The following is a 20,247-nucleotide window of genomic DNA, read 5'->3' on the forward strand; positions in this document are numbered from 1 at the left end:
GCACACACCTTCAATCTCAGCACTCAAGAGGCAGAGGCAGGAGGATCTATATGAGTTCGAGGCCTGCCTAGTCTACCATAGTGAATTCCAGACCAGCCAGGGCTACATGGTGAGATGAGAGAGAGAGAGAGAGAGAGAGAGAGAGAGAGAGAGAGAGAAGTCTAATGCAAAGCTGTGGTTTCTATTGGACTATCTGATCTATCCATTTCAAAACATGGCTTAGCCAGGAGTAGTGATACACACCTGAAATTCAGCACTTAGGATACAGAGACAGGAGGATCAGTTCAAGGTTATCCTCAATACATGGTGAATGAAGTCGGCCTGGGCTACACAAGACCCTGTCTCAAAAAGCCAAAGAAAAAAATCACAGATATCTAATATGGTGGTATGTCTGTCATCCCAGTAACTGGGAGGCTGAGGTGGGAGGATTGGGAATTCAAGACTAGACAGTGAGAACTTGTCTATAGGCAAGCTCTGAGTTATGCTACTATTACAAGTTTTGATGCTTAGGAGGAGTTTTCTGTGTGGAAGACAGTGTGCAGAGCTGCAGAACCCTGACAGGACTACTCCATGTAGCAGTTTAGATAGCGGGCTCAGGAGCCAGGGTATGGGGGTTGGTTTCAGTGGGGCAAGCTAAGTAATAGCTATAATCTATAATAATCTATAAACTGGTCAACACATGACAGCTGCCTAGGAAAGTCATGAGGATACATAAAGTCACAAATTTAAAGTTCTGGCACAAGTGCCTCAGAGTCAAGTTCTCAATGAATATTGGCTCTTGTTGTTATACATTGTTACAAATTTAATCTCAACTTTTCCCAACAATCCTAGAGTGGCTCTTTCTTCAATCGCAGATGGAAAAACAGAGGTCCAAGGCCAGTCTGTCAGTCCAGAGTGGTGAGGGCATGGTAACACTATCTGAGCAACTCTTCTTGCCTGACTGTCCAGTTTCAGGCAAGAATTCTTGGTAGATTCTACTCTGAATTTGGTAGGAACTATGAGTTGGCAGATTGAGTGGTAGGAGTCTCACAGGAGACTCCAGGCTCCAGCTGTGCATTAAACCTTGGGTCCAAGTGTACCAGTCTGGTCTCTGTGCCCAGCCCAACAGGATAGACCAAGGTTCACCCTCTGAGCTCTTTCCTCAATCTATCACAGGGCCAGCAGCTCTGAGTCACTGTTCTGGTTACCAGAAGGTAAACCAAAGATTAGACCTCTGCACAGCATCTGCATGAACCTGATGTGGCTGATGATATCCCACCCATCTCAGTGACCTGCCCAAGGCAACCTGGGAAGTTCACTGGGCTCTGGGCTGTGATGATCCAGGTCTGAGTAACAGGTCCATGGTCAAGGTCAGTTATCTTTGAGAGAATGGGAGGTAGAAAGTGGGGCTAAGAACCAAGGATGCCCAGGGTCTAAGGTTTTCCCAACAATTTACTTGGGTCCTTGGGTCCCTCAATGTCCTTGCCTGTCCTTGCTCACTTGGCAGTCCCCCTGTCTCCATGCCTTGGATGGTGAGAATTGTCCTCATGGTAGGTGGACTGTAAAATGTGCATAAGGACAGACTCCAACCGTTGGTTTGTTGCACTGACTAATCTTGCAATGCAAAAGAGCACCCAACACAGGCCAAATAACAGAGCAATGTTCACATGAACAACCATGGGCATAACCAGGGTCCTTCTTCACCACTGCCTTGGTATGTAAATTGAAAACAAATTCAACAGAAAAGCTCCCTGTGGTCTGCCCTTGCCATGGGCACTTTCTATGCCCAGAAACTGGTCCCGCTGAAATCAAGTGTCAGCTTGCCTCTGACTAGCTGTATGACGCTAGGCAAGTTATTATTCTTCTCTGAGTGGCTTCACAGGCAACTTGGGGACACACAACCCCATCCCAGCACACAGCGTCAGCATTGGCTTGACTGTGACTTTTTGGTGGAATGTGTTCAATCCTTGATTCCCCATCATCCCTATACTATTGCACTTTGCAGGATACAAAGTCCCTTCATTGCTCATACAGTGAGGATACCAGCCTAGGAACAGGTCATATTGGTGTCACCAGCTCTCAATATGCCACCCGAGAATCAACTCTCCACCCCTCTCCCTGCCTCAGACCCTGAGCCCCCTTCCAAGACACACGATCTTCTTTAGGGCATTCTTTCCAGGTGGAAGCTTTCCAGGAGTAAAAAATGGAAGCTTTAAAATCAAAATCGGGCCGGGTGTGGTGGTACATGCCTTTAACCCTAGCACTGAGAGGCAGAGGCAGGCAGATCTCTCGGAGACCCCAAGTCCAGCCTGGTCCACATAGCGAGTTCCAAGCCAGCTTGGGACTACAGGGAGACCCTGTCTCAAAAAGACGGGGGGGGGGGGATCGGCCTCGAGGACAGAACCACTGACCAATCAGCCTTCCACAGAGGAGCCGTCCAAGCCCACAGCTGAGAACCTGGAGCCTGTTGAGGCAATCCGCAGATGAACGATCTATAGGAACTACAATTTACAGCAGGACACGGTCGCGCGCGGCCCGCTGGGAGATGTAGTCCTGGACTGCTTCTGTGGGGCTGAGGACCGGCCTGGGAGTGTGGGCCTTTGCCCAGGCTGGCTTAAGGCCGTCGGATGTCTGTGCCAGCTGTCTCATCCTCTGTTCACTAAAGTCTGTTTCCTCTAAAGGGTCCTTGAAAGGCTACGGAGTCCTAATATTTTCCCTGTTTGACAGAAGAGGAAATGGAATCCACACTGGGCGCGGGTCGCAGAACAGTGAGGAGGCTACGGGATCCAGGCGCTTAGCCCCAGGACCCTGCGAGGGGGCGTGTGCGGACGGGGTGTGGGGACCCCCCCCCCCCCCCCGCTCGGCGATAGTGCGGCCCGCCGGGCCCCGAGTGCGCGGCAGGAAGGGGGCGGCGAACCCTGGAAGGTTCCACCACAGGCTCTGGGGGAGGGCGGCTTCGAGTCGCAGCCTGAGCGGGACCCAGCGGCCCCTGGAGCGACGCGTCCCCGACCCCCGCGGGTAGAGCCCAGCCGTGGTCCCAGGTAACGCCCCGGCGTGGGCCGCCAAGGGTGCGGCCCCGGCCACCAAGTAATGCGGAGCCTTCGGGAGGCCTCCGCCGCCCCGGTCGTCGCCTTGGCGGGCCCGCTAGGTCCAAGTACAGGTGCCCAGCGGAGTTCAAGTCCCTGCGAGCTCCGCGTAGTCGGTCCCAAGCGTTTTATCCACCAGGGCTCCGGAGTGGCTGTGATTCCCGGGAACAGAGCGTTAGCCCTGGACTGCCTTTACTACATTCGGGATGTCCTAACCCCGAGGAGTCGTTACTATCTCGGTCAGGAGCAAAGCTTCTGCTCTCTGAGTCCCACTAAGCTTGAGTGGTGCTAGTGCTGGGGGACTAGGGTGAACAAGAATTGAAGGGGGCGGGGGCGACACTTAGATGGAAGGAAGTCGGGGGTTCGCCTATCCAGGCACTGCACTGCTGCAGCCCCCAGTTTTCTTCTCAGGACAGAGGGGTCGCGCTTTCCGGTTCCACTGCAGGCTCTGAAGACTCCAGTTATGAAGAGAGGAACCCCCCCCACACACACACAAAGCGCACACGTGCAATTGCAGACACAGTGCCAGGGATTACACTGGTATCCCCGGATCTGCACACTCCTGGAGAGCCACTTGAAGAAGTAGATACTCTTCATCCTGTGTTACACCTGGACAAAAAGCCTCACAGAAGTTAGGGAAGTCCTCAAGGTCACAGAGCTACTAACAGGCAGAGCAGACTGCATTTAACAAAACGGTGTAGTCCTATCTTAGTAACCTTCAGCAATGAACAGTACTGGACACATCCTAGGTGCGAAGTAAGCATCCTCAGTCATTAAGGTTATTGTCCCCATTTTATCGATGACAGCCTGAGGCAGAGAGAAGCCAAAGAACTTAACCCAGTGTCTGAACCCAGAGTGCTGCATACGTGAGCCCAACGAACACCCATACTCCCCACCCCTCGCCCATCTGCACAGTTATTTGAAGAGAGGCAAAGCTTGGGGCTCAGATGTATCCAGCCCTGCCTTGAGCAAGAGAGGACTTGGGATGCGTCCTATTAACTCCCTCCCTGATGTGTGAGGCTCTGGGTTCCAATTTAACATTAGATGGTATTTGGGGAGGTCTAAGTCCCAACCTGCCTCCACAGGGCTGTGCTCTATATCCCAAGGTCCCAATCTCAAATCGTCTCAGTTCCATCCTGGGATGGTTGCTGTATCCTGCCTCTTTGGAGGAAGGAGTGGAGTACTTTCTGAACTGGAGAAATGAGGCGGCCAGCTGTCAGGTGGGAGCCCTGGCTGGGTAGGGCCCCTGCAGGAAAGGGTGACCACACCTTCTTCCTGCCTCAGCTTGCCTGAGTCCTGCTCATGCGCAGAGATGCCTAGAGGAGGAAGCTGGAATGCAGCAGCTAGCGCTTTCCACTTGAATCTGGCCGAGTCCCTCTTCAGCTCTTGGCTCCTGTGATGTGAAGCCACCTGCTAGGCCCTGGACTTTTTGTGGTCCTCTTCTGCCCCGGAGCTATCTGTGCAATTTCATGATTATGGTGGAGTAGCTGCTACCTGATCTGTAAAGTGGAGCAAACAGTAGCACCTGGCTCTTAGCACGTGAATTGATCTGGGTGGGAAACCTGAGGACCTTGCACAGACCCTCACAGCACAGTTGCTGGGGCAGAGGCAACCCTTGCTTTCTGGAGCCCATTGGGCCACCCTTCTGGGTTCTGTGGTGAGGGCAGTCACTTGTGACTTTTCTGTTCTGAGAGTAGACAGTATTTGCCTGCAGGGGGATGGGCTATGATGAGGAAGAGGCTCACAGTATGTGTGAGGGCCACACCCCCACTGGGATTTCAAAACATAGGATTTTGAAGAAAGTCCAAGTTGTCTAGCAGCCTGTTGAAAATTTGAAAACTTGGTAAAATTGTTCCTACCTTGTGCCCCATACTGTTTTGCATGTACCAAGGAAAGATTTTCAGGTTTGGAGATGTGTTTTTGGCCTTCATTCTCCAGGAGAGATTTACTGGGGGCCAGGCGCAGACTGGAAAGATCAACAAGAGAGCCATACATGAGAAAAGATGGGGCAGAGATTTCCTGACCAAGCAGAGACAACCCAGAGTGCTTTTGGGCGTCTGTCATCTGGTGGAAGCCAGGTAGGTCCTAGATAAATCTGGGTCCTGCTAGGAACTGCAGGATGGCCACATGGTGAGGACTCCACCTATTGAGATGCAATGTGATGATGGTTCTGTTGGGTCAGGAAGCCAGAATAAGCCAACATGTCAGGAAAGGCACAAGGAGGCTGTCTCAGCTAGCCCAGAGTTTGACTAAGATTCTGCTAGAGGTGTGTAGGTGATGTTGAAGACATATGGAGAAAATAGTACAGGTCAGACTTAGTACCTTAAAAGCACATAACTGGATTGTGGATGGAGGGTGCTTTTGTGTGAGGAGGGGTAGGTGTGGGTATGTATTTGTGTGGTGGACATGTGTGGAAGCCAGAGGTCAATCCTGGATGTCATTCCTCAGGCAACATTCACATTTTTGTTTGTTTCATTTTGTAGCCCCAGGCTGGGTCTGGATCTCACCAGTTAGGTCAGGATGGCTACCAGGCCCCAGGGACCTACCTGTCTCTGCCTTCTCTTTTGTGTGTTCTGAGGATTGGACCCAGGTCCTCATGTTGCTTTGTGAGCACCTGACTAAGTCATCTCCCCAGCCCCTGGAGGGTAGTTTTCTGAGGGAAGAAAGTGGTTTTAACGGTTTCTGTGTGGCTTGGGCAAGTCACTCCACCTCTGTGGGCCTCATATCCTTACCAGTAAAATGAAGCTGGCTGCCCCTCACAAGACAAGGATGTCAGCACTCTTAAAAAGGTTGAATCCAGAGCTGGAGAGATGGCTCAGCAGTTATGAACACTGGCTGTTCTTGCAGAAGACCTGGGTTTGAATCCCAGCACCCACATGGCAGCTAACAACTCTCCGTAACTCCAGTTCCAGGGGATCCAACAGCCTCTTCTGACCTTTAAGGGCATTGCATGACACGTGTGTACTTACCTACATACAGGCGATACATACACATAAAATAAAAATATTTTTTTTAAAAAAGGGTTGAATCCGACTGCTTGTGGTGGTGCAGGCCTTTAATCCCAGCACTCTGGAGGCAGAGGCAGGTGGATCCCTGTGAGTTCCAGGCCAGCAGGGACTACAGGAAGACCCTGTCTCAAAAAACAAAAAGAGGGGTTGAATTCCCCTGAGCTAGGAGGGCAACAGGATTCTGTGAGATTAATTGGCATAAGGTGAAGGTTGGGGTACAGTGTGAAAGGGAAGGTGGGAGAACCTTGAAAAGCAGAAAAGAGGAGTCAATGTGTAGAAAAAGTGTGTCCCCAGTAGAAAGGTGGCAGAGACAACTGGCCAGAGGGCACTCTTGTGCTGTGGGAGGGGGCTAGACAGGCTAAGGCACATGCAGGTAGCAGTAGAGAGCCACTGAGGCTCTGTCCCTGTGAGTGGGTTAGGACACAGAAGCATCTTTGAATACAGGCAGGATTTTCTAATTGCTTGTACATGGTGGAGAAAAGAAAAGGTTGAGACAAGGAAGTGATAAGGCACCAATGAAGACAGCACTGTGTATGTCCACATCTGAGTTCCTGCACATATATTTTAACTGGTGGAGAGTGGCGCTCTGGGCACGTATGTGACACTGCATCATGAACTTAGTGATGGATCTGCGAACAATGTGGCTGCATATCCACAGTGGAACTGATTGGCTTCACAGAGCTTTCTCTTTTGCAGGTTGTTCCTCCAAATTCCCTCTGCATCCTTTCCCATGGCTACCCCTCCTGAAGGGGGAGTTCCACTTCTAAGGCAATCAAAGTGGGCTTTTTTGTTTTTGTTTTTTGCCTTTTTTGAGACAGGGTCTCCTTGTAGCCCCAGCTGTCCTGGAACTCACCATGTAGACCAGGCTGGCCTCAAAACAAAGATCTGCCTGCCTCTGCCTCCCAAGTGCTGGGATTAAAGGCGTGTGCCACCATGCCCAGCATGCAATGAAAGCTTTTAATGCCTTAAAATTAGACTTAGGTGTACTGTCTAAAAAAATTTAGAGCAAATACACAGTGCCAAAATAAAAAATCTAAAATGGAAATAGTGGTGCATGCCTATAATCCCAGCACTTGGGAGGTGGAGGCAGGAAAATCAGGAGTTCAAGGCCAGCTTCAACTACATAGCAAGTTTGAGGCCAGCCTTAAACCATTTCAAAAGAAGGAGAAGACCCAAAACACTAATAGTACAAAACAAATGCAATTAAAAAGAAAATAAAAATCTACCCTCCTGACCCAGTGATCCCTGACAGTTTCTGTATCTTTTCAAATACTCTATGCAGATACAGTATATAGCTAATTAAAACTGGTAATACTGTTACATCCTGTTCAGCATATTGGTTACAATTTAATATTTGGGATTAGGAAATATATCCAAGTAGTACAGAAGATCCCAAGATCACCACAGAAGTTTAACAAATTTTTACCATTTTGTACAGATGCAAAATGTACACTCTGGGTTGGTGGTGGCTGGAGTCCAGTTGCTACACACCTTTTAGACATGCCCCAGCTCTGGGATGTTTTAAGGTATTGCTGATGGTTCTCTGTTTATATAATCGATGCAGAGCTGATACCCCACTTTGCATGTATGCAAAGGAGAACGAGACTCGGCTTGGGTTCAGATCCCTGCTCCTTCATTCATCCCAGCTGTGTTGATCCTCACTTTCCTCTCCTGCAAAATGGACTGGATGACATAATCCCTAGACTCATGGAATGGGTTAGAAAACTACAGTACAGAAACTTCACTAGTGGGGGGGGGGGCGCTGGAGAGATGGCTCAGCGGTTAAGGGCACTAGCTGCTCTTGCAAAAGACCCGGGTTCGACTCTCAGCACTCAGATGGCAACTAACAACCATCCTCAACTCCAGTTCCAGGGGGGATCCGACTCTCTTCTGACCTCTTTGGGCGTTGCACCATACGGGTGCACATACGTACAAAATTTAAATAAACAGAAACTTCATTAGGCCTTATTCCCCAGAACAGGACGGTTCCTGCAAGCTCCCCGGTGATCAGCTAAGAACTAAAGAGCTGACCACCCCACCCGCAGCCTAGAAGTACATCTATTCCCGCCCCTTTCCCTTGGCCACGCTGAAGGCGGGGTAGTTAAATGTTTCTGTAACGTCAGCATGCGCAAGACCAATCCCCGTGCCTGGAAGCCGTTAGCTCGTTTGCATGGGTCGCCAATCATTGGCCTGTTGGGTCATCTGGGCCGTCCCAGTTTTTTAAAGGCGCCGCACAACCTAATACAAGCAAAGAAGAGGGGTGCTGGGACTATGATGTCATCGCAGCGCTGCAGGTCTTGGAAGTGACGTCATCTCCGGGAAGCTTGCAGGGCCGGAGTTGTGAGGGCCGAGCTACCCACCTCAGCGGCTTAAGAGGCTGCCCTGGCCCCTCAGTCTCCCGGGACAGGTCCCCGGGAAGGCTACCATGACACGGTAAGTCTGCGCGGCCCACAGCTTAGCCCGCTGCCCCCGCAGGGACATAGCCCGGAAGGCACGGAGAGACCGCGGCTGGCGGGAGACCACCCGGGGTCCCCTCCTGGGTCCGTGCGCGGCGACTTTAGTGCGAGGTGGGGGCGGGGAGTTTTTTTTTTTTTTTTTTTTAACGTCTTTTAAGATGGCGGCCCGATAGTCACGTGCCACCGCAGGACGTGATTGGCTGTCAGCGTGGGGCAGGGCCTCCAGCACGGGGCGGGGCCGCCGCAGGCGTCTGCCCTGCTACTGTTTGCTCAAGCTTCCCGGCGCGCCCCCGCGAGGCCCCTCCGACCGGTGCGCGCTCCCGCTGCCTCGAATGTTGTGAATCAAATGTGGGGTTTGTTCCATTCCGCCGCCACGGACAGTTCTTAAAGGGCCCGCCGGGCTGCGGTGTGCGTACAGCTGCGTCCTGCTCCCGGGCCTGGGCCGGGGGACCGACTGCGGGCAGCCCCGCTAGGCGGACCACAAAGAGGGCTCCGGAAGGAGCCGGCCGGAGCAGGGTGGGAGGGAGCAATTGTTCCGCAGGGCGGGGACTCCTACAGGGTCCAGGCATCCCCCGCACCCCTTCCCATCTCAGCATCCGAGACCGCGAACAAAAGAGTCCGCGTGTGGTCCGGCGGCCGAAGGTGAGTCGGGCCAAGACCCTAACTTGGGGTTTCCGCACCCGGGAAACTCCTGTTCCTCCCTCCGGGAACGGAGGCAGTTGGCTTTGCAGGCGTTGGTCTGGGGTAGTCACGACTGGGGGCGGTGAGACCCCTGGGACCAGCCCCCCAGCGACTCCCAGCTCCGGCGGCCTGAGGTCGCCCCTCCGGAGGTTCAGCGCTGCGGTTTGAGGAAGGAGCCGCCCCCTCCCCCGGCAGCCGCCACTTCCTTTGTTGTTGCTTTTGTCTCACGCCGAGCACATGGTCCGGGATCCTCGGCTCTTAAAGTCACAGCGCTCTAGCCCTGTCGCTGCATCCTGGCCTCCTTTCCCCCGTGTTCCTCCGAGCGCGGCACAAAAGAGCAAGAGGGGGGAGCCTACCCAGCCATTTTTGGGACAGGTGTGCGAGTATGGGCTTCATCCCCCGGGGGGGGGCTGGCTTTGGAAGATTTCTAGAACCCCACTACCTGCGTCTGGCCTGCTTTAGGGAGGAGCCTGTTCCTCGGGGATTCTGGTGTCCTCCCCCCACTAATGTGAACACCTGGTTTCTTGCTTGTCTCCTCTAGCTTTTTAGGGGCGCCCTGGGGAGAAGAGATTTTAATCCTCGTTTTACATTTGTTGCAAGAGAGGCGTGACAGAAACTAAAGTATTTCTTTGACCAAGGTCACCCAGGAAGTCAAGCTGGCTAAGGTGTGGTGGTCCCTCCACCTCTTCCTTGGCCTTAACTGCGAGGTTGGAAGCTTCTGTTTAGAGTGGGGGGTTGGGCGAGCAGTTAGGGTTGGGGAGCTTGTCTTCCCACCTGAGCCTGCTCTTGGTGTGGCTTTGCTCCACAAAAGGGAATGTGTCTTCCAGCAAACACACCCAGGCCAGATGATGGAAGGGGCTTCCTAGGGTTAAGAATAAGTGCTTGGGACACTATTTGAGAGTTGGTTGATCGGCTGTAGACCGATGAGGGTAAGATTGTACCAAGGGGAGTTTACACAAACTTCACTAAGCACTGTTGCAGGGGGTGGAAAAGCGGCGTATTGCTTGACCTTGAGCTTGTGGCATGCTTGGTCTAACTCAGTCTCACCGCTACACGACATAGCAAGTTACTTTGCTGCTTGGAAGAGAAGCTCTCATACCTGCTGTGTGGCTGAGAGGGGGCTGGGATTAGCTGGTTCTTTGGTCACTGACATGATTGAAAGGGCGATGGCTTTGGGGAGCCTGGGCCTAGGGAAAGAGGCAGGACCCATTCTGTTGGTTTGTGGCGTTCAGCAACTCTTATTTCTCTCGGGCTCGGGTTTGTCCATTGAAGTGGGTGTGTCCTCGCTTTACCACTTTTGTTCCTGTTAGATTTTAAAGAGCCAGAAGCAGCTCCTTTCCAGCCTGGTGTGCACAGCTAGGACAGCCTGCTTTCTTCAGCTCTTGGAGAATTGGTACCTCTTTCTGTTTGGGGTTGGAATGCAGGTCAGCCTGTCTTTTTCCAGTAATGATTATTCACACCACAACTGGCATTCAGCTTTATAGGTGGCTTCTGCTGTTAACTTTTGGAGTAGCCCCCCGATAGTGCCCTGGGGGATCATTCTTAGGTTACCATTTTACAGAGGAGTCTGAGGCTCAGAAAGGAAGCCATTCACTTAAGACTGGTCAGAAGTTGGGGTATTGGCTGGGTTTTTTTGGTCTTTTTGAGACAGGGTCTCCCTGTAGCCCCAGTTGTCCTGGAACTCACTATGTGGATCAGGCTGGCCTTGAACTCAAAAGAGATCTGCCTGCCTCTGCCTCTTGAGTGCTACCAGGCCCGGCATGGTTTTTTTAGAGAGTGTGGATGTCACTTTTGGCCTCATCACCCACAACTAGAGGCCCTTCTGTCTGCTGTTTGTAGAGGCCACACATCTTGTTTCAGTTTTGAGGGGTTTACTCTGACTCTCCCCCAGCCCTCCTTGCCTTGGAAGCAGGAAATGGGGTCTGTGTGTCAGAGTGTACCCTTGGCCACTGCCAGGGATCAGTCTGCCCTCCAAGGCAGAGGGTGGACCAGGGTGCCCTGGAGAGGAAATGCATGTTCTAAGTGAGGATGAGCTGAAGTGAGGCCAGTGGGACCAGAGTCTCCAGTGTGTCTGTCCCATCCTGGCTCCACTGCCCCCTTTTTGCCTCCCTCTAGAGGCCAGGGACTTGGGGAGGTTAATTGATTTTCTTGTAATCTTCCAGTTTTTAATCACCTGTCTTCACTTCCAGACTATGCACTTTACACACCTGTGTGATGGGCTTTCTTCAGTGCACCCTCCCCTTGCTGAGTTTCTGAGTCCCTCAGCAAAAGAAGTGTGAATTCCCGCTGGCACACTCTGGCCTGTAGTCTTGTCCAGGCACCATCGTGTAAAGTGGAAGGCTTTCTCCTGTGCAGACAATCAGGGCCCAAGCTTGGAGAGTCCTGCATAGAGAAAGGGCTGTTCGCATTCTTGCTGTTGGCAGGAATGAAATGACTGAGGGGCTAAACCGACGTTACAGCCCTTACCAGCAGGCATGTATAGGTTAGCTGAGAAAGGGTAGGAGGGCCTCCTTGTGGCAGTGACTGCACAGGGCAGCCCCAAGATAATATACCCTTCAATGCTCCAGGGCCAGGTGGGTTCTGGAGTGTTCTCTGCCAAGGTTTATTCTCACTCTGGAGTTAACGGATGAAAGCTTGGAGTTGAATCCCACTTGCCCTTCTGTACCCTCACTCCGACTCTGAGGAGACCCTCCCCTTGGCCATTCCTGTTCAGTTTCCTCTCTTAGATTCATTCATTCTTTAAATTTTTATTTTATTTATTTATTTTTTTTTTAATTTTATTTTATTTGTCTGAGACAAATAAATTCCAGCTGTCCTGGAATTCACAATGTAGACCAGGCTGGCCTCGAACTCACAAAGATCCGCCTACCTCTGCCTCCCAAGTGCTGGAATTAAAGGCGTGTGCCACCACGCCCGGCTATTTTATTTTATTTTATTTTATTTTAGATTCATTCATTTTTGTTCAGCAGGCCCCACCTCCCACTTTGAAGGCTGTGTTGGGGGTCCCAGAACAAGGACCTGGCTGTATGCCAGGCCCAGCAAGCTATGAGTGGCAGCTAACTTCCCCATCCCTGTGAGGCCTTGAGGTGACCTCTGTCAGCAGCAGGGTACAGGGACAGGCTTGTTGCCCCATTTCCTAGTTTTGACACTTAACACAGGGTGTAGGGTAGCATGTCTCTTCTGAGTGAGTGTGCTAAAAGCTTTCCTTAATTAATAGAATAATCGTGTCTTACCTTGGATGGAAAGGCCCCAAGGGTGGGAAGCAGGGCAGAATGTCTTACCTGGCACTAAGAGGAGAGTTGGGTCCCAGGCCTCTTAGGAAGTCTTCCTCAGCCAACCATGTGAAAGGTGAAAGGGAGACTCTTGAACACCCACCCCCATACCAGGACAGTACCCTAGAGCACCATCCGGCCTAGGCCTTGCTTGAATCTGCTGGCCCAGAAGCATGCTGGCCATGTCTCTGAACTTGCCATGTTCTAAAGGAATTTCATCCCATGTCACATAGGTGAAAGCTAAGGCTGAGCCTGTCTCTGGTTAGAAATGGATCCCAGGGCCCAGAGGCAGGTCTGCCTGGGTTTCATCAATCTCCTTGACCCCTAATTGTGTAATCAACTGGATTTTTCCATGTCTCAGTTTCTTTATCTACTTGCTTCCTAGGGTTTTGAGCCCTGGCCCAGCCCCTCCACCCCTCTGCCCCCCTGATGTGACCATGGGCTTTGGCAGTGACTAAGTGGCCACCCTCTACCCTTGTGGGTCAGTAGTAATTCTCTACAGGACGTAGCAGCACTCCAGGCCAGCTCTGGGGAAGGTAAGAAGAGTCTCCCGTTCCTGGTTCTGAGGCAGCCAGCTTGGCTGGGGCATAGGGGTCAAGGGATAGACCCAAGGCCCTGAGCGATCTTGGCTTCCCTAGTGTGGATCATGACCTTCACTTCAATCCCTGATTTGTAAATGATTGATGCCCCCTCAGTCCTATTGGGGCTCCTCTCTTGTGCAGCCTTGGCTGTGACGGCCCTCTGGCCAGCTCCTTACCCCCTCAGCAGCTGCTGCCCTGACCATCACACCTCTGAAGAGGAGCACCAGGCCTCAGCTCCTGCCGGCAGGAGCACCCGAATGCTGCACCCAGCCACCCAGCAGAGCCCGTTCATGGTTGATCTCCACGAGCAGGTAGGCAGAAGAGCTTCCATTCCTTTCCTGCCCCTAACATCTGCCAAGCTAACCTGAGAAGCAAAGTAGCAAAGTGATTTATTCATCAAATATTAGTCCTAAATTACAGGAAGGTAAACTGAGGTCCAGAGAAGGGGAGGGTCTTCCCTGGGATACTCCCCCATAAAGAAGACAAATTAGATCTGTACCTCATTGAGTACTCAGCTTGAGAAAGGAGAGGAGTTAATTATGACAGGACTTTTCTCTATAGATACTCCTCATGGCCAGGCTTCCTCCCTACAGTTCCTTGGCTCTCTCTTGACTCACAGGTGCACCAGGGACCTGTCCCTTTGTCCTACACAGTCACCACGGTCACCACCCAAGGCTTCCCCTTGCCTACAGGCCAACATATCCCTGGCTGCAGTGCCCAGCAGCTCCCAGCATGCTCCGTGATGTTCAGTGGGCAACACTACCCCCTCTGCTGCCTTCCACCCCCGGTAAGTGAGTACTTTCTTCTGACCCTGTCCCAGATAGATGCCACATCGTCCATCACAGCAGGCATGAGCACAGGGACCCTTAGGAGCTGGCTTAGCATGCCTGTACAGGGTGCTTTTGTGCTCCCTTGGCCTTCTGTCCATGGCCCTTCCCAGAATAGCACATGTGTGTTCACATGTAGGTGCAAGGAATTCTGGAGGTGGGGGACCTTTCTCTACTGCAGTGCCTGTCTCACACATGTGCCAAGGCACTGCAGTGGAGGCTGTAGGTGTTAAAGGTGGTGATATCCTGCTGGTTTGGGGGTGGGAGTGGCTAGCAGGCATGGGGCTTGTAGCACTGCAGTAGCCCTGGGTTTGTGTGTGCAGTGAAGACATTTAGCTGGTGGAGTGTCCCCTGGCCTTCATTGAAACTGTAGGCCCCACCCTGGGAGTGAGAAGAACCTTGTACAGCCCCCTTTGTCCTCTCTCAGCAGCTGATCCAGGCCTGTACCATGCAGCAGCTCCCTGTACCCTATCACACCTACCCCCACCTCATCTCCAATGACCACTACATCTTGCACCCTCCACCACCGGCCCCACCGCCCCAGCCTGCCCACATGGCACCCCTTGGGCAGTTTGTATCCCTGCAGACCCAGCATCCACGTATGGTGAGTTCAGGGAATTGATATGCTAGAGGGGGAAGAGTGAGGACTTGCTTATAACAAACTGACTGACCCACCCCTTTCCTCTTACAGCCCCTGCAGCGGCTGGAAAACGATATGGACCTTCGAGGGGACCAACACCCCTTAGGTAGCTTCACTTACTCCACGTCTGCTGCTGGTCCAGCCTTGTCCCCCTCAATACCCCTTCACTACCTACCCCATGACCCATTGCACCAGGAGCTGTCCTTTGGTGTGGTAAGTGCTGCCCCATACCCCACCCAGGCTTCGGGGTATTGAGAGGCAAGCCTCTGAGGTGACCTGCTCCCGGGCCCCCTTTTGCAGCCGTACTCTCACATGATGCCACGAAGACTGAGTACACAGAGATACCGCCTGCAACAGCCGCTGCCGCCGCCGCCACCACCCCCACCTCCACCATCTTACTACCCCAGCTTCCTACCCTACTTCCTGTAAGTACCAGCCTATCTGCCCAGAGCCATGGTGCCTTATTATTTCAGGGACTTCTAGTGCTTAATCCAGACACAGCTCCAGGGGCCCCAGACCCCTCAAAGCCATCTGGCATCTTCCACCAAGCCACACAACCTCTGACACCATGGGCCAAACACCAGAGTCCTCACTCTGCTCTGGACGTTTTTTGCATAGAGGGAGGGAGAGGAGTGCTTTGTACCATCTGCTTCTACTGACTCACACTCTGGGACCCCATCTCTGCCCTCTAGCTCAATGCTGCCAATGTCACCAACAACCATGGGACCTACCATCAGCCTGGATCTCGATGTGGATGATGTGGAGATGGAGAATTATGAGGTCTTGTGGCTCCGAGCTGGGAGGTGGGGCTCGGGAGACCTCTGTGTGCCACTAACCCATCTTTCCTGCCTGATTAGGCCCTCCTGAACCTGGCTGAGCGGCTGGGAGATGCCAAGCCCCGAGGCCTCACCAAAGCAGACATAGAGCAACTGCCGTCATATCGTTTCAACCCTGACAGTCATCAGTCTGAGCAGACACTGTGAGTGGCATGCCTCCTGACCCCACACTACTGGCTGTACTGACACCCTGAAGGGTACTCAGCCGTTAGTGTGGGAGTGACACTCTGTCCCTCTCCAGGTGTGTGGTCTGCTTCAGTGACTTTGAGGTGCGGCAGCTGCTCCGAGTCCTCCCCTGCAACCATGAGTTCCATGCCAAGTGTGTTGACAAATGGTTGAAGGTAAAGTGACCTAAGCCAATTTGTGTGTATTCCTCCTGTGGGGAAGAGTAGACAAGTGTGGAAAGTTTGTCCAAGTCCCTACCAGGTAGCAGAACAGAAATAAATAGGTGGGAGTGGGGCAGGAGAGATGACACTTGACATGTGACTCTTCCCACTAGGCCAACCGGACCTGTCCCATTTGCCGGGCTGATGCCTCCGAGGTACCCAGGGAGGCTGAGTGAGGCTCCACAGCCACCCACAAGAACCCTGCCCAAAGCTCTGGAAACTGTGGGGAGGAGACAGGGTGGGGCCCATGGAGGACCTGGAGGAAGGAACCCAGACCTGTCTCAGACTTCCCACCTGCAACTCCAGAGCTGGAGCCCAGGGTTAGCCCTGGAGAAGCCCCTGCAATAAGCCCCTGCATTTGCCAAGCTCCAAAGACTCTTTCTTTCCCCAATCTGCCTGCCTGCCTGCCTGTCCGCCATGGAGCTGCCTGGGTATCCCCAACTCAGTCTGCCACAACTCAGTCTGCCACCCATTTGCTCTTGGGTCCTTCCTGTTGCTCCTGTGTGGTGGCTGGTGTGATCCCTGTCCCCAGGACAGATGGACAAAGGAGTGGCCACTCGGTCATCTGGTCTCCTGTACTGAAATGATGTACCCATTGCCCAGGTGATACTGCCACATCTGTGAGCGATTAGTAGCAGGAAGCTGTTTCCTAAGTCCTAGGGCTGAGTCCTCCTGTTTGACTCCAGACAGACTTAGGCAGCCAGCTCTACCTAGGCTGCTGTGCAGTGAGAGTCTGGCTCCCCAGGACCCTCACCCCAGGGACAGTACTCCAGCCCACACTCAGGCTGGAGGACATCCCAGCCAGGCCCCTTGAGCAAATGGGATGGAGGCTCCAAGTTGGATGTATGTGTTTTACGGGGGTCTGAGCCATGTTGGGCAGAGCGAGTGAGTCCCTGTGTTCCTGGTGGCTGCCCCTCTGCCAGTGAGTGTCAGACCCATGCTTGAACTACTACCCCTCTGTCGTTTTGCATGAATGTGAGGAACAGCAGTTTTTGTTTATTCATTTGGCCCAAAGTTGTGTGTAGGATTTGGGGGTGTGGATATTTAAGAGTTTCCTTTTTTTTTCGGTTTAATGGGCATGGGGTGGGGGCATAGGGACCAACCAGGACCAATGCCCAGGGGGCAGAGAAGGGTCAAGTTGTACAACCAGTCCTCATACCAGTGTGTGACCGAGATTGCACTGGGTGACTGGAGGTCACGGGGCAGGGTTGGGGGCTCTGTGCTAAGCTGATAACTGCCATGCACTGTACCGCACATGTCCCTAGAGCCTACTGGGACCGTTCGCTTTTCAGGGCATTTCTTCCTCTCCAGCCAGGGCCTATCTCCCACCTGCCTGGGTGAATCTCCTCCAAGGTCTGGAGGAGGCCCCTGTAAGGATCTGGCTGAGTTCCCCACTCCCCTTCAGGTCCCATTCCTTTCCTGCCCCAGCTGGGGTTGCCACCATGAGACGAACTGCGTGTGGGGCCGGCACATCCTAGCAGGCAGCCATTGGCGCCTGCTGCCTCAGGGATGCTCCAACCACCCTCGTTCTCCTGCAGCAGCCCTGGCTCCCTGCCCCCACCCCACCCTGCCAGAGGGCCCATTGGCCTGGTCCCACCCCACAAGAACCCAAAGTCTTACTGTATATAACTCCAGGTGATGTTTCTATATTTATAGCAGTGTTGAAAACCCATGTGTTTTACACAAAAAACCACCTTCTCCAGCCCCGGTCTCTTCCTCACCCCAGTGAAAGGTTTTCAAACCCTTGCGATTTCTGGGGCAGCAGAATCGGCTTATGGATTGTGTCGGCTGCAGCAATGATTCCAGCAAGCAGCTATTGGGGAAGTACACTTTTTTTTTAAGAAAAAAAAAATCATTAAAAAAAGATTTATGAGACAATTATTAAGGATGTTTGTGATTTGCCGAGCTTGCTATAGATGCCATGTTACCAATGATTTCCTGTGGTGGGGGCTTGGCATTGTTTACTCTTTTATTTACCAACTTCTGGCCTAGGCATGACAGTGGGCACCTTCCCCCAGCACTGGCTGGGCCCAGCGCCTGTGTTCTGTGTTAAAAAGGTTATATATATATATAATTACATATATATATATATATATATACATATATATATAAATGTAATTTGGGGGGCCCTGTTCCTTGCACATTTTACAGTTACCTCATTTTTCCCATGTGTGTATTTGAGAAAATGCTAATATATAGAGAAAAAAATGGTTCTTAAAGCTTAAATGTGTGGTTTTTTCCATTCCATTGGATTCGCATTGGTTTGTAGCATTTAACATAACTAGTATGTTGTATTATATATGTGTATACTGATTGAAATTTTTAACAGATTTGTACTTTTTTTAAAATGAAAGTTGCTAGTTCTGCTTGACCAAGTAGTGCAATCATTATTTTTTTTAATATTGTTGCTGATTTCAGAGGGATATTCACTAATAAATGTATGATGTATACCAAGTACTGCCCAAGCTGCCTTTGGTTGCTCCTGTTCTTTCCATAAGAAGCGGGGAGTAGGAATAGTAGCTGGCTGGGGCCAGGAAGAGCTGGCAATGAGATGGGTGCTCTGGAACCATGGAGTTTGTCAGCACCCTCTTGGCAGACTGCCATGAGAAATCAGATTCTGTTGGCAAGGTACGAGATTGCATCTAATGGGTTTGAGGAGAGACATCCTTTACTAGTCCTGACTTCTAAATTATCTTTTGAAATGCTCTCATGTAGTCCAGGCTGGCCTCAAACTTGGTATGTAGCAGAACTCCTTATCCATCTACCTCCACTTCCCAAGTGCTTGTTTTTTGTGATTTTTTTGTTGTTGTTGTTGTTGCAGGGGGTGGGGGTGTTGAGATGGGCTCTTGATGTGTAACCTAGGGTTGGCCTTGAACTTGCAGGGGTTCTCCCTGCCTCCCAAGTGCTGGGATTATAGGTGTGTGCAATCAGGCCCAGCTCTGACATTGAGAGGTAGTGGGCAGGAGTGTAGCTCAGTGGTAGAGTGTGTGTCCTCAGCTCATCTAAAAAACAAATCCTGAGATGAGTTCTGTTTCCAGTGGGTCAGGGGAACCTGGGCCTGACATAAGGAACAAGGTCTTCAACTTTGGCCTTCCTCCAAGAGAAAACCATTTCCCCCCAGGAATTCCTATGGAATTTCTGGGATTCAATCATTGGACCAACCTTGCTTGGGGCCAAACTTTAGCCAGTGTCTGTCAGGTGCTTCAACAGTGTAACTGGCCAGGCCCCATCCCCATTGAAGCCATAAACTTGCACTCCTCACCTCCTGCCTCCTGCCACCAAGGGGGTGTATGTCTCTCCATAGTGGCAATCCGGTGCTGCAGGAATGCTGGAGTGAGCATGTCAGACAACGTGCTCTGCAGGAGCAATAAATTGGCATCAAGATACTTGAGGCCTTTGTGGTACCACTGTCCAGAGCTGTGGTCAGACATTTCTGTCAGTCTTTGGGGTCATTTGCAAGTTGGGGAAACAGGATCAGTTGAGTTGTCCCCAAAATGTGTTTCAGGAAAAGGCCCAATTGGAAGCATCATGGTTGAGGGTTGGGGCTCTTTGGTCAAGGAAATCAGTCTATCAATCAAGGTGACAGTCTGTCTTCCAGGGCTTCCCTAGGCCTTGTGCCAATGTGCACCATAAAACTTTTGAGTGACTTCCTAGAGCTTCATGTCCTATATGTGGTTTGGCTCAGATTACACATCTGCAGCACAGTGGGACCCAATAAATTCAGGATTTGCAAAAAAGATCCCAGCACTTGGAGGCAGAGGCAGGCAAATCTCTGAGTTAGAGGCCAGCCTGGTCTATCTAGTGTGTTCCAGGACAGCTGGGGCTACAGAGAGACCCTGTCTCAGAAAGGTAAAAAACAAAACAACAAAAAATCACTGAGTTCAGGTCACAGGATACAAGATTAACATAAATAATTGTGTGGCTGAGTGGGGTGGCTCATGCTTATAGTCCTAGCTACTTTAGGGCAAGACAGAAAGAGCTCCAGGAATTAGGGGCCAGCCCCAGCAAGACCTAGAGACACATCTCAGAAAGAATAGGGATGGATAGAAGGGAGAAAAAATTGTGTTTATAAGCTAGCAGACAGGGTCTCATGTATCCTTGGCTGGTAGATAACTTATTAGATAGCTGAGAATGCGTAAGATAGTGCTGCTTCTGATCTTCCTGCCTCCACCCACCAAGTGCTGGGCTTCTAGGCATGTGCCACCACCACAATTGGTCTATGTAGTTTTTCAAGGTGGGCAGGTACTCTCAACCAGACTGAACACATGAAAAAGTTGGAAACCACTATTTCTAATCAATTAAAAATGAATATTAAGGTATAAATCTACAAGACATGCACAAGATTTACATGCTAAAAATTATAAATGCTGATATATGGGCAAGTGTAGCCACACAAACCACACACATATCATACAACACAAACAGCATACACAGTGCACACCACACATCACATACACACTACACAAAAAATCAGATCCAAATCAATAGAGATTTC

At 51.5% G+C, this 20,247-nt stretch overlaps 1 protein-coding gene across 9 annotated transcripts; it reads left to right on the plus strand.

Moving 5' to 3' along the window:
• Positions 1–2,562: 2,562 nt before the first annotated feature.
• Rnf44 (ring finger protein 44) lies at positions 2,563–18,207 on the plus strand. Of its 9 annotated transcripts, none has more exons than XM_029570519.1 (11): positions 2,563–3,020; positions 5,004–5,143; positions 12,868–13,374; positions 13,683–13,850; positions 14,318–14,494; positions 14,582–14,743; positions 14,831–14,955; positions 15,223–15,310; positions 15,388–15,509; positions 15,608–15,707; positions 15,866–18,207. In XM_029570519.1, exons 3-11 carry the CDS (start codon positions 13,159–13,161, stop codon positions 15,926–15,928), a joined length of 1,221 nt encoding a protein of 406 aa, XP_029426379.1. In that variant the 5' UTR covers positions 2,563–3,020; positions 5,004–5,143; positions 12,868–13,158; the 3' UTR covers positions 15,929–18,207. The 9 variants fall into 9 exon arrangements, with proteins under 9 accessions (XP_029426379.1, XP_029426380.1, XP_008845543.1 ...); XM_029570520.1 differs by lacking the exon at positions 2,563–3,020 and adding an exon at positions 4,172–4,285; XM_008847321.3 differs by lacking the exons at positions 2,563–3,020; positions 5,004–5,143 and adding an exon at positions 8,247–8,506 and having other exon boundaries at positions 12,868–13,018; positions 13,178–13,374.
• The last annotated feature ends 2,040 nt before the right edge of the window (positions 18,208–20,247 follow it).

The sequence above is a fragment of the Nannospalax galili genome, unplaced genomic scaffold, assembly GCF_000622305.1.
Source record: "Nannospalax galili isolate Female #2095 unplaced genomic scaffold, S.galili_v1.0 scaffold762, whole genome shotgun sequence".
Lineage (NCBI taxonomy): Eukaryota > Metazoa > Chordata > Mammalia > Rodentia > Spalacidae > Nannospalax > Nannospalax galili.

Bases quoted from the DNA above. Each gene is read 5' to 3' on its own strand.
- Rnf44 (XM_029570519.1), top strand. From the start codon at position 13,159: ATGATTGATGCCCCCTCAGTCCTATTGGGGCTCCTCTCTTGTGCAGCC. The intron at 13,375-13,682 runs GTAGGCAGAAGA...CTTGACTCACAG, and splicing joins TGGTTGATCTCCACGAGCAG to GTGCACCAGGGACCTGTCCC. The intron at 15,708-15,865 runs GTAAAGTGACCT...TCTTCCCACTAG, and splicing joins GTGTTGACAAATGGTTGAAG to GCCAACCGGACCTGTCCCAT.